The sequence below is a fragment of the Vombatus ursinus genome, unplaced genomic scaffold, assembly GCF_900497805.2.
Source record: "Vombatus ursinus unplaced genomic scaffold, bare-nosed wombat genome assembly UNPS02004691.1, whole genome shotgun sequence".
Taxonomy (NCBI): Eukaryota; Metazoa; Chordata; class Mammalia; order Diprotodontia; family Vombatidae; genus Vombatus; species Vombatus ursinus.
In genome coordinates, this window is record NW_020944469.1 from 1,429,383 (window position 1) to 1,443,900 (window position 14,518).

A 14,518-nucleotide genomic window follows, 5' to 3' on the forward strand; every position below is an offset into this window, starting at 1 on the left:
GTTTCAAAATGAACCCAGCCTCTGCCAAGCTATTATCCTTTAAAGGTCAAATCATGGTTATGGAATGGATTGAGTAGTTGGTGAGAGAATGGTGAGAGGTGCTAGGGTTTGGGGAATTGTTTGGTTGCAGATTTTCATGGATATACTATTTTACCTATTAATCTACAGGTAAAGGAAAAGGCTAACTTCTAATGCGAATGCTTTCTAATCAGTTGTCTTTTGTTTTAATGGTACAAGACAAGTAGGTACAGGAGAGCTATCATTTTAGGTAGGAGAAGCCCCTGATAGGTGATTCATAATTTCATTCTTGCTCATTGATAAATGAGTGGATATTTCCTGAAATCATTAAGATTGAGAAATCTTCCATGTCTTCCTAGTTCTTCTATTATCAGGACTGAGGCAACAGTGGTAAATATCTTCCATCAAAATACTTCATTGATGACATGAGAAAAAAGCCCAAAAATGAAGCCCCCAGAACTACATAAAACTTGGGGCTTCCCGATTAACCATTAAAAACCATTGTGGTTTATGGTAACCCATGAAACAATATGTATAAATACATATTTATATAGGTATCTCCTTATTTAAAGGAACATGAAAACTATCAACAGGCCTGAAACCCCTTCCCAGGGCTGACCACTGTTAAAATAATCCAAGATGAAAGAAGGTAATACAAAAAGGCACGAGGTAACCCATTAGCCATTAAAGGCAAGGGACTCAGACACAAGATGAACCATTCTATTCTGTGCTTCCAAGTGCAAAGAGAAATGGAGATTACTCTCAAGTAATGCTTTTAATAAACACGGCTGAAGATGGGAGGTATTTTTAAAGAAGCACAGAGATTTCCCGATATGGTCATAAACAGCCATTTGAACTTAGGTTTTTTATTTTTTTTTGCAGTTGTATTTACCTCCGCGTTTTTTGAGACTTTCAGTTTTCATTTTACTTCTGCTTCTAAATTCAGGCCCTTTAAAATCATCTTTGTCTTCATTCAGCACTGGCTCTGGTTGTACAACCACTGTACCTAGAATGATTTCATTTAGAAATTGAAAACCATTACACATCTTAAATGTGCATGTGAAGTGCAAGACTTCAGATCAAGCTAACATTGCTGTTAACACAACTTTGTTCTTTCAAGTTTTCAACACTCTTTTACGAGGAACTCTTAGAAACAAGTGGAATAGGGCAATGGAAAAAGGGCCAAGTGTTAACAACCAGGTTACCTGTTAGAATACAGTTCACAAAGACTGAATAAAATCATTATGACTTGAACATAAAATAACGTGTGAATTGAGTCCAGTTCTTAATACTCTAGTGTTCATATCACACACAAAAAAAATCATGAGAAATGGACTTTACAGGAGTTGTATTAAGGAGGCCAAATAAATAAATAATTAAATGATCCAACCTGGAAACCAAATTTCTCTTTCACACTTATAGGTGGTCAACTCAGAAAAGAATTATATTCCATGGGCACTGAAGTAGCGTATATTGCTATTAGATGTTTACACTGTTCTGTAAATCAGCATATCCCAAACAAAGGTGGCCCAAGTTTCTGACATACTTCAAAGATTTCCACGTGCCATAAACAGAGGGATGAAATCTAAGGATGGTTTAAGATATTTAAGAACAGGTAAGCTAAAAGTAAACATTACAGGGTTAAATTGTGCTCCCCAAAAAAGAGAATCTAAGAAAGGGACTCCTTTGCAATGCAAGGTCTCCTTAGGTAGCAGGAGCTCCTAGGATAGCACATAAGTCTATAAATACAATAAAAAAGGAAATTGGCAGGGACTTGTCTTTCTGACATTTTCTTGTGCTTTTCAAGGGACACAGCTAATAATTGGCAGCAAGTTACAGAATTTAGCTTTTTAAAGAGTTTGAGAGTTCCTAAGGAAAGAAAGGATATAGTCAACTGAAATGTCCCCCCAATTAACATATTAGAAATAAGAATATTGGCAGGGGTTAAAACTTCATAAAATGACATTTAATTATAGAACTTCAGTTATACTTTCCTCAAAATATACCTGCATTTTAGAGGAACTATGAATATATCTTTGTGTCAATAACAAAGATTAAGGGAGTCCTTTCCTAACTTTTGCTTCAGAATTAAATGACATGCAAATGGGGGAAAGTGATATGGGGTTGAAGGGAGCAGTGGCAGCTGATTTTATTAGCAATGCCACATCTATCATGGTGTTCAAAGATTGCAGCTTCCAAACTCCTAGCTCTTATCATAAACTGGCCCCCTGGGGTCTGCCTAGAAGCAACTACAGAGAAAACATAGCTCAACAACAATAAAATCTCCAGGGGCCCATTTCCCATGGGGACCCAATCTCACCTGTCAATCAACTACCCATACACTTAATTCAGCAAAACCATTACAGAGAATTATCTTCAGCTATTTAGAAAGATCCTTTCTTTTTCTATCTCCTTAAATCCTCTCATCCATTATTTTTCCCTATTCCGTTCTTGGTCCCTTGACCTCTTCCTTAATATTTCTAGTCAAATATGCTCATTTCCAATACCTAGCTCTAAGAGCAATCTCCCACCCTTCACCAACATGTTTACAAGTATTACAACTTAAAGCATATCAAAAAGAATTCAGACATCTGGGAGGTATGTAAACAGAAGGAAATGGGTTGGGAAAAACTGCTATAGAAGAACTTGAATATGGATCTCTGAAGAGCACTGAATTAAATATTTAATAATAGGACAATTACAAAATTTTAGGATTTTTATTTTACTATTTTTTTTTTAATCCATCTCAAGATTTTAGCCTTTCCTCTGTTTTTCTCTCATCATTCAAACGATTAGTCCTTGGCTGATATGCTTGTGCTTTGATTTCTACCTTTTATTCACTCAAACGTAAGGGGGAAATCAAAATATTTGAAAAGTTTACCACACATTTTTATTACCTTCATCATTTCATGTACATCAACAATGTACAAGGCAAGAACAATTCAGAATGTTCTGCTCTAATAATTATATTTATTCTATTTGTGATCAACAACTCAAATTGGAAAGTAAAAAATTTTTAAAAAGATACTAATCTAAAATCTAACTTTCAAAAGTGCTGACCATTAAAAACTTTCAGAGATAATAAGCTTGATAATACAGGTAACGATAATTCTCTAATAAGAAAACTTTGTTGGATTTTGGGTAACAAAGATAAAAATGAACAATTTCAAATATATTAAATTCTCTTCATGTCTATACCAAAGCAAAGAGCTGACCAAAGTTTAAAATTGTTAGTGAAATATTTAGTAAAACTGAATCTTGAATAAAACAATAGTAACCTTTGCAACTTGCTTTTGGTACACAAATATGATTTACAAACAATAAATCCTTTCTAAAGGAAGAAGTGAAAGAGAAATAATGCTCATTTGATGGAAAGCAAGGCAAATACTAAGGGGAGTTGAGCTATATAACAAGATAATAAAGTTGAATCTGCTATGAAGCATACAGAGAATTAAAATATAAAGAGCTTTAAAGCTGTCTGAGCGTAATAGCACTGGACAAATCTGGAACAATAACACAATTACTAAAATGCTATGTCTGGTAATATGATACAAATCTAGCAGTAAAAAGACTCTACCGGTCATTTCGTAGAAACCTTTTCCACGTATTCTGATTATGCAGACACTGAGGATAATTTTTTTTAAACAAAAGAAATTATTTTCTATCTATGCACACACAAATAATGTGTTACCTTTAGGCAAGCTTTGCATAGCTATATCAGTTTCTGAAGTGTCAATGGAAACATCTTTATTTATAGTTTCATCAAAGCCTTGTTCACCATCTGATCCTACATATTTTGTTACAACTGTAGGCTTCCTGCAAGAAAAATAAGGAAATCTGATAAAGCCAAGTAAAATAGAACATACTGCTAAAACTGAAAATACTCTGAGCAACTCTAAACATAGTTCTAGCTACAGATATCCGTTGGCTTTAGAAAACAGAGGAGTTCATATGTGTTCCAATATTAAAAATGAAATAAACTTTAAAAAAGGTTCGAAGAGATGCTTTTGGTGGCTAAACATGTCCTAAGGGCAAGTTAAGATTCAGTCCTTATCTGGCTATTGATTTTCATTGTGTATATTTTGTAGCACTTGGATGACCTTATTGCCCACCCCTCCTTTGACAAAGGAAAAATTTTACCGTTCCTGGAAATCCTAGAGTTGGTACACTCACAAAACTTGGGGCTGGATTCCCATCACTCACCTGTCCTCAGAATATTAAAAATCAATAGCAGAGCTGAGCAATACATCACATGTACCACATTATAACATTTGATACATTACTATCTGAAAAACACTACTGTTTTAAAATTATTAATTTGGGATTATATGAGAGGAAATAACTACCAACTTCATAAAGTATATAATTGTGAAAACTTGTTAAGTTTTCATCTTTAATTTTTGCTGATCTTCAAAAATGTTTCAAAACGAAAATGAACTTAAAATGATTTCCTTTCCATCAACTAACCTTTTTGAACGGGATGGTCCTAAAGATTTGGCTTTCTCTGAAGAGGTATTTGCCTAAACAACAAACAAATGCAACTGTGAAAAAATATCCTTCAATACATGTTATTCCTTTACTGTAGTAATGTCGCTTTAAATGAAAAATGAGTCCCAGTAAATTAAATTAATTTTTTGTTTCTTTTTCTCTTGGGGGGGGGAAGGGAGAAGGAAGACAATCATGAGCATTGCTGCTGGACTGTTGCCTGGGGGAATAAAAGGTAAACCAGAGCAGGAGAGGTTTGTAACCACCAAGCCCTATCCCAAAATCCACTTCCAGCAATGCCTCCCAGGTGATAAACCCCTCAGAAACTGCTCTAAGATAGGAAACCAGGAACTATGAATACTTTACCTCATCAGTGCCTTGTATTTGAATATTTTAAAAATGTATAGACAGTTCCAGCTTAGCCTATACCTTTCAAACAAAATATTAAGGGAAAAATGACATTATAGTTTTCAATTAGTTCCACAGGAGGAAGATAATAGAAGAGTCAGTTGGTCAAACAATATCACAGCAGCCAACGCAGATAAGTTATGTGGTCCTCCATACCAGGGCCCTGAGAACAATGAGATGTTAAGCAATGGCCCGCAATGGAAAATAACACTAAATTTTTGAGCCAAAAACCCTACACTTCAATTTGACTTGTGCATTCACTGTGTGCCTATGCTTATGATTCCTCTAGCTTTTAGTAAGCTGACACCTGTCTCCCAATAGTCACAAAAAATTTACCTTGGTCTTATTATGTATATATTTGGCAATTACTTGTCTGTGCATACACTGTTCAGCCCAAGAAAACTGAAGCTCCTGGAGCCAGCACTATCAAGGAGTGTAGAGCTTGGAATATAAAAGATATGAACTTATAGCCAAAATAACTTACCCAGCAAAACTTAGTATAATGCTACAGGGGGAATATGGACCATTAATGAAAAAGGACTGCCAAGCATTCTTGGTGAAAAGACCAGAACTGCAGAGAAACTCAGAAGTTCCAACACAGAAGTTAAGACAAACATAAAAAGTTAAACACAAATAATCATAAGGGATCGAACAAGGATAAACCACTTACATTCAATTATGGGGAGAGAAAATGTGTTCGTTCTGAACCCCAGCATCCTCAGGGGTCAAAGCAGTCTAATTAGAAAAGAACTGGGTGTGCTTATTTTATATCTTAATGATCTTAAGAGAAGAATGGAAGAGGAGGAAAGAGGAATATGATGGAGAGGGGGTGGAGGGAGAAAAGGTTAGGGAAAATTATTTCACATAATCACGATGTGAAAGTAGTCTTGCAAACAAAGATGGGGGGAGCAGCTGTCACTTGACCCTCATTCTCACCTGAACTAGTCACAAAAAAGAATACACACACACCGAGTTGGGTATAGAACTACATTTTAGTCAACAGGAAAATAGGATAGAAAGTAGAAAAGGGAGAATTAGAGGGAGGGCAGATTAAGGGAGGAATTATTTCCAAGGCAAACAAACTCTTAAGACACACAAAAATTTATATTTCATTTTGAGGTGACAAAGAAAAGGAATCTGAGATGTTCATCAACTGAGTAATGGCTGATTAAGTTATGGTATATAAATGTGATGGAATATTATTATGCTGTAAGAAATGAAGAAGGAGATGGTTTCAAGAAGTCCTGGGAAGACTTACATGAACTGATGTAGATTGAAGTGAACAGAATCAAGACAATTTATAAAATGACAGTAAAATAGTAAAGACAAACAACTTTGATCAGAATAATAACCAACCACAATTCCAAAGAACTAATGATGAAACAAGCCACCTACATTCAGATGTGAAGGACTCAGCATGCAGAATGAGATGTATATTTTTTAGGGACATGGCCAATGCAAAAATATGTCTTGCTACACTATATAAAACACACACACACACACACACACACACACACGTGCAAGAAAGGTTTTGTTTTCTTTGAGTACTATTGATACTTAAGTCAACACTGAAAGGAATTAACTCAGACTATTCACTAGAAGGTCAAATACTGGAGTTGAAGCTGAAATACTTTGGCCACATAATGAGAAGACAGGACTCACTGGAAAAGACCATGATGTTGGGAAAGACTGAAGGCAAAAGGAAAAGGAGACTGCAGAGGATGAGAAGGATAGATAGCATTATGGAAGCAAGAAACAGGAGCTTGGACAGATTTGGGTAAATAGGAGGATAGAAGGGCTTGGTATGCTATGGTCCATGGGGTCATGAAAAGTTAGAAGCGACTAAACAACAATAAATAAATGAATAAATAACACCAAATGTTGAATTTGCTGAGCTTAGTTGGTTAAAATGAAAGTGTATCTGTTCAAACCATGCAAACCTTCCAACCTTATCCACCAACCTAACTGATCCAGATACTAATCAATATTTATTAGAAAAGAGAACCATACACAATCAAAACTGAATGAAATAGTCACCACTCTCCAAAGAGGGTGAAGGGACGGCAAGAAAAATGTCCCTCTTCCTTTCTTGATGATTTTCTCAATGCTACACTTGCAAAGAAAGATCCACCCAAATGATTGGCCCAGGATACACCAAGTATCAGCAAAGAATATGGAATATGGAGGGTGGGGGATAAGAGGTGGGACGGAGAAGATAATTTATTTTTTAAAAATCAATTTAATGTAAGGAATGTAGAGAACTTTTTCCAGGAGTTTGGCTGTGAAAAGGAGGACATACATAAAATGACAGCCTGAGAGGAAGGCACTTAGAGCTCTAGGCATGAAAAGTTTCCTACAACAAAATTTTTGTAAAACAAAATCAAAAGACTTTATACTAAAACCACCTAGATAACAATATATGTAACTCTGGAAATGAAGATAAAATTTTTTTTAAACTATCAAACTGAACCAAAAAAAGTTTGACCATATTCCTTACTTCTATAAGTAAGTATTAAGAAACAATGATATAAAGGGGGGGTACGAAAGTCACCATTTTCAAGAGATCTACAGATTTACATAAATAAAAGTAGCTACCATAATTATTTGCTAGAGATGAAAAAAAGAACATCTAATCTTTTGCTTTCTTTCCTTCCCAAATGAGTACAATTTTAAAAGGGAAAAAAATAATAAAAGTACAGCTATAATTTTAAAAACAAAAAAAAACTAAAAGTAGAGCTATAAAATATTCTGAATTATATTAGTAAACAGAGTAATTTATAAGACGTTAAATACTCTATACCTTGAAGGATTAGCATTAATTGTACTCAGTATGAAGTTTTTCCTATTTAATATCTTGGAAGCATATAACTGTCTGGAAAATACTTCAAATTATTCTTACCTCTTCCTTGCTGATTTCCATTGGATCCGAACTATTTCCAGACCTATTGCTTTTATCTAGAAAAAAGAACCAATCAAGTACAGTATTTATGTTTCATAACGATTATCTCAATAATGTCACAAAAGAATAAATACAATTGCTAATAGAAGAATTAACTTCTGCTCCTACTTCTTAAATTAGCATGGTATTTAGGTGATAATGCAGTGACCACATTAGATTTAAAGTTAATACAACCCTGTAACTAGCAGGCTACTCTCTTTCACCCTTTTCCTCCATAAAATTTAATTATGATGTAAGAATTGAATGATTTAATACAAAATGATGTCATTTTAATGTAAAGAATCTACCAGTACAGTGAAACTGTAATGAATGATACTGTACCCTCAAAGTGACCCAGCTCTCACAAAGCTTGTACAAACAGAGCACTAGGACTATCACAGGGCCTAACCTAACAAGTAAGAAAGGCTTCAAACCTGAGCATTGCAATGGACATTCTGCCAAGTATGAGGCCTGGCCTAGTTAAATTTGGAAAGGCCTATGGCCACAAGACTACTTACTGTTAGGGGAGGAACTTGTTCTGGTCAAAGGAACTCAGAAATATCATCTACATTAAAGGTGTTGAAGAGTGATGATCTACATTAATAGAGGAAGTACTCACAGGAATGAAATGACAGATTCCTCAAGAATACTGAAGCAACTGATTGTTAACTTTCATTAAAACTATGACAAGTCCCATTCTACTAAGGAAAAAAAAATTAGTTCTACAACTTAATACAATTTAAGCTTATGAACCTTACCATTTCCTTCAAAAAGCCTGTCAATATAAAATATACATACAATTAATGTTCTCGTATGACTAAAAAATGGTTTAAAAAAACTGACCATTAAACTATACAGTCACTAAAAGCACAAAAAAAATATATTACATCTCAATGCCTATTGTATAAATTGTCACTATGGGAATTGAAAGTCAAAGCAGTTTTGTCACCGCTCTCTCTCAGGGCCTAGTCGAGCTCTCTAACACTGGGGTTGCAGAGTTGTCAACTTGTACTAGTCAAGGGTACTTCCTCATCTGAGAGTTCCCTATACCTGAGAAATAATAGATCCAGTCCCTATCCTTTATATATCTCCTGGTATGTGAGGAGCCCAAATTATTCTGTTCAAATATAATTTAACTGCTTGGGGGGGGGGGGGGCGACAATGGCACACATGGACAGACAGACAGACGGATATAAGGTCTATTCAAGAAGAACCAAGTACAAAACGAAAAAGTGAAAAGAGTAAAAGCCTAGAGTGATTAATGTTCAACTTTAACCAATTTCATCCAAAGTAACTTTCATACCAACTTGAATTAAAAAAATAGGATGGGGTAAAAGAATGAGAATCTTTCAAAATATCTGCCCAAAGTAGGTGGGAGACACAATGTCTCATCTTTAGCTGTGATGTTATGTTTTCTGCTTGGCAAACTCTTGGCTTGGGACATGGTGAGGTGGGAGAAGAGGGGTTAGAATGGGTGGGGGGCCGAGGGGGTGTATAGCTCTGGCTTGGGGCAGAAGAATGATGATAAAAGTAAAAGCCTATCTGTAACTTCTTATTGTAATATACTTGGCTTGTACAAACATGGGGCAGCTGGTACCTGCTTGTCTCACTGTCTCTCAAGGGGAAGAAGGGGCAATAAATACCATAAATACCATTAACATCTCATAAGTATAGAAATTCTAGCCAAGAATTCCATGGTTCCATGGAACACAATTGAAGAAGTTTTGCCATATAGAATCCTAGAGTCTTCAAGCCTGAAGGAATACAAAAGTTCAAACTGATAAAGAGAATAGCTCAGTAGAAGGAATGCCCAGATCTTCTTCCTGATATCCCTACCTATATCAAAGGCACAACCGTTCTCACTGGTGCTATGACTCTTTCTCCATCCCACAAATCCAATTATCAGGTCCAAGTGACTCCATCTCCACAATGTCTCTAGGACATCATTTTTACTACCAGCCTACTTTTCAGACCCTCACTGACTCTTAAGCAACCTCACAACAAGGCAACAACCCTATTGACTTCTCTTCCACAAATATATCTTAACCTATGATTCTCATCAGGTCAATCTACTGTTCAAAAACATGCAATGTCCTCCCACAGCCTAAAATATCAAGTCCAAACTCGTTAGCGCTAGAATTGAAGGACTTAAACTGTGTAACACCAACCTATCTCTCAAGCCTTACAATATTTAAGCCCAGTTAGTCTAAAGCAAGTTGCCATTGCTTAACCCATCTTATACTGTTCCCATTTCCTGGAGTAACTTCTTCCTATCTCTACCAATAGAAACACTACCATACTTAAAAGATCAACTCAAATGTCACCTATTATATGAAGGTATGTATGCCTAATCCAAAGGGGACGAGAGATCACAAAGCACGTTGTACTCCTCTTAAATACTGCAAATATTCTAGTAGGGCCCTCTCTGTGGATGTGTCTTACCAAGCTTCTGGACTGTTAGCTCCTTAAGGGCAGGGACTTGAATCTTCTTTATTTTTCCATCACGATAAATGCTTGTCAAAGTGTACTGTTCATAGTACACAAGTATTAATTATTTGTTGAATGCTATGAAAGTCAACCTCTTAGGTTATAGGCTACCAAGCAGAGCTATTGTGAAGCTTTTTATGAAAAGAAGTATCAAATTAGGCAGTGATTAGGTAGACTGTTAGCAAGGTACTTAATTTCTAGCTCTGTGTTGGTATACGTCTCATTCTACTGGGTAGGCTTTGGTGAAAAATGCATACAAGTGATTAATACTTAGAAATTGTGTAATATTTGACTGACATTTTAATAATACTGTTACTTTTACAGAAAGAAGAGTAACTGACTGGAACAGATTATACAGCCACTCTCTCAGCTATTGAAACTTACAAAAACCTGAGAGAATGGCCCACGTAACCCTTTCTCAAGCCACCACTATGAACCCAATAAGCACAAACCTTACTGACTAGGAGAAAATATTAGCCTCTCGAAGGTTGGACTAAAAAAAACAAAAATCACCAAGAGATAAAAAGCATTACAAGGCCAAATATGGAAAGGAGTTCACTGACCAGCCCAAAAAAGAAATAACTAAAATTTGCAAATCCTGATCCTGGAGAGTAGTGGTGCTCATGATGCAGTAGGAAAGAACTTATCAGTGGCTACTTAAATAAACATTTGGAGGGACTGACTCCTCCTAAGCAAGTCTTTGAAGCACAACTTTAGTGGGATCCAGCAAAGCAAGAACCTAAAAATGACACTCAGTCTGATTCAGTGCTCTTACTGATTAAATGCAAGGCAAATGAACATGTAGGAAGAACTATACTAAAACCTAGAGAATACTTCAGCCAAAGAGAGGGTGGGAGGGAAGAAAGAAGGAAACCACAGACCAATGAGACAAAGTTTTTGAATAAAATATTAAGGAGACTACAGCAACGTATCACGAAAATGATATACCATTATCAGGTTGGATTTATACCAGGAATACAAAATTGGTTCAATATTAGGAAAACAATCAATATGATAAACCACAGTAATAACAATAAAAATAAAAATCAAATAATTTTATCAAAAGATGCCAAAATCCAAAGAGCAAAGATTTTAGTTACTTGTGACATTAGCAATTAATGACAAACTAACCTTATACTACGGTGAAGCTCTGGTTGAAAATAAGAAAAATTAAATACTAATAAAGGCAGCATCTCTAAGGTCCAAGGGGAAGTTGAGCTCTGACAGGGTGTTTTGGTTTTAGTGGAGAAAACGTTAATGGCTAATAAGTTTAAAGACCTTTAAATATCTATATATAGCACCAGCAGCAGTAGGTATTTGGGAAGGTCTACAAATTTCTATGGCCAGAAACAAAGAGAGTGAACAATCACTGGAATGAAGACTGGCTGTGCCCAAAGATAATAAAGGCGAGCTCTCTCAGGGAATTGTGGGGGTTGGCCAGGGATAGGGAGAGAAGAAAGGGTCCTCCCAAATGTTAACAGCAAGGACACTAGTAATAAAGGGAATTGTCTGCCTATGAGGTCAGAGCCTGATAGTAAATCCTTGTCCTTACAGAGATATAAAGCTGTCAACAAGGCTAAGACTTAAGTGAGTCTTAGGAGCTTACTATGGGAACTTTATATCTAGGAGGATAATGAGCATTGTCTCAAAGGCAAGAGGACATCATGGACAATATTTTGAGCCCTTGTTGCACACGTGCCCAAAGTTCAACATCCTAATCAACAAGGCTTTAAGTTGCTAAAGGACCAGAACTCTATTTTGAATTTCTTTTGTATCCTTTACTAGGTTAAGAAGGACTAAGGAACTACTAAGATGGACTTAATGACCATCTCCTATTATTCAATTCATTCTAGGTAGGACTAGGTCAATTACAATGTTTAGAAAATATAAGTAAAGTCCCTCCAGCACCCTAGAGCGGGAGAGGAAGTTCAAAAAAAAAACAAAAAAACCAAAAACCCCAAAACAGTAGGAATTCCTGATTTCTGTGCTATTCAAATGAAGTCATATTGTACATTTAAACATTTCTGAAGACTAAAGCAGGTGTTGCCAGCTGCTTCACTTTTATTAAGAAAGAGATGGTTAGAACCATCAGAGTAAAGGTTATTCTATCACTGGTATAGCTTTGACTTCTGTAAAAAATCCTATTGACCTTTATGATTTTAGTAATTAAAGTTTTGCCTGTGACCTGTAAGTATCATCAATCCTATGCCACATCAAAAGTTTTCTTCATGTTATATACTTCACGTATTTATTCACCACAGTTAAGCTTCTTGGGAAAGTTTCTGAATAAGCAGGAATTCTCAACTAAAAGTAAAGTCTTTGTTAACAGAACATATAAAGGCAAACAGAAAGCTAAATTTATTTGAAAATATTCAAAGATTCTATAACATAGTACCCATCAGATTTTTCCCATTTACCTATAACCTTGCTCAAAGTCAGTCTTGGAGGAGAATGTGCGTCTTCAGATTCTTCAGAAGAGTGTGCCAGAAAGTCATGAAGTTTCTGCACCAATGTATTCAACTTGCTTTCACTGTCAAAAATAGAAAACTTTAGTCTCTGAGGTTAACACTTAAGATCTATCCCGAAAAAAAAAAAAAGTAAAATCACTCAAAACTTGAATATTCAAATATATCCCCAAAAGATTTTTAAGGACTTTTCAATCCTTAAATTCGCCAAGGAAATCAAAATGACCCAAAGTGACCCATTAAGATGCTAAAATAAAAGTATACAATACTGGCTCTCAAAAGACAGTGCTAATTGAATTCAACATAAATCTAAATTTCTTTTTAAAAACCACTTTTTAAACTGAAATGTACATTAAAATATTTACCATGGGAAGTTTTTCAATAATTTAATAAAATTATTTACCAAATTTATTTATTCATTTTACGAAAAGTGGAAGCAAGACTCTACCAAACCATCAGTCTACCTCCTTCTCATTGCATAGTCAAAACACTTTTTTTAAAATACCAATACCAGAAACTACTGAGAGAGGCAAGGTGGTATAAAGGATAAAGGATTCGACTGGGACTCAATAAGATCTGAGATCAAATCATGCCTTAGACACTTACTAGCCTTGTAACCCTAGGGAAGTCATTTAACTTCTCTTGCTTAGTTTTTTACAGTGCAAAATGAGAAAGCAGGACTGTATGAATGCTAAAGCCTCTTCCAGCTCTAACTCTATGATCCAATGATAAAATCAAGATAGTTGTTAGGGGGAGAAAGTCATATTAATTCATGGCTGAATGAGACACCTCTGAAATGAAATCAGAGCATTTAGAGCTTGGAAAAGATATTAAAATCATTTTATATATGAGTAAATGAAGGAAAGGGACTTGGCACACGATCAGACAGGGGAAGCAGCAGAGCTAGAGTTTTAACCCAGGTTCTGTGACCTCAAATTCAGAGATTATTCTATATCAAATGGCCTCAAATCTTGCAATACTCACACATCGATCTCATTATAATTCTTTAGCAAATCAACACCTGGGGGTTCATACTGGCAAGAGGCCTTGGATCTTCAGATCTCTCCAAACCCTAGTTGCGTCCTCATCCCAGCTGCAAACTTGTCCCAAACCAAGGAAGCTACCACTAGCTTCATCTATTAACTACATTGTCTGGTCCAGCAAGGTGGGGCAAGGCGAAGGGAGGGGAAACACCCACAGCCAGGATTACATCAAGAAATGCTCCCAATAAAGGAAGCAGGGGTTGGGCTCTAGGAGTGCTATTCATGTTGCACTACAATGGATAAGAGTCAAAGGACATGAACAAACAGTTCTCAAAAGAAATGTTACACACTATTAACAACCCTATGATAGAATGTACCAAATCACTGATGAAACAAAGTAAACCAAAATAACCCTGAGAGTTTTAGCTCACAATCAGAAACTGAAAAAGATAAAAAAAAATAGGACTAATCAACGTCAAGAAGGGTAAGTAAAAAGGATTGGCATATTAATACAGTGTTGGTGATGTAAATTAGTACAACTATTACGGAATTTGTGTCTGTGGAAAAGATGGTAGACTGAGGCAGCAAAGATTCCAGCACTTTCAATTTGTTTAGCAAGGCTAGCAGTAGCCAATAGATTGGATCAATGACTCCTCAGCAGTCAAAGACACAGAGTGAGGGAGAACAGGGTCTTTTATGGAGATGAACAAGGTCTTTTTCTGATTGGCTAGAAA

General features: G+C 35.8%; 1 protein-coding gene across 8 annotated transcripts in view; it reads right to left on the reverse strand.

The window, feature by feature from the left end:
- The window catches only part of ATRX (ATRX chromatin remodeler), a 207,641-nt gene that overhangs the window by 130,323 nt on the left and 62,800 nt on the right, over positions 1-14,518 (reverse strand). For 6 of the 8 annotated variants that reach the window (XM_027840148.1, XM_027840158.1, XM_027840172.1 and 3 more), the window contains 5 exons: positions 12,754-12,866; positions 7,811-7,866; positions 4,486-4,538; positions 3,710-3,834; positions 911-1,024 (listed from right to left, as the gene is read on the reverse strand). In XM_027840148.1, coding sequence (XP_027695949.1) covers positions 911-1,024; positions 3,710-3,834; positions 4,486-4,538; positions 7,811-7,866; positions 12,754-12,866 — 461 coding nt within the window. The remainder of the gene's footprint in view (positions 1-910; positions 1,025-3,709; positions 3,835-4,485; positions 4,539-7,810; positions 7,867-12,753; positions 12,867-14,518) is intronic. The other 2 variants (XM_027840178.1, XM_027840188.1) reach the window with 1 other exon arrangement.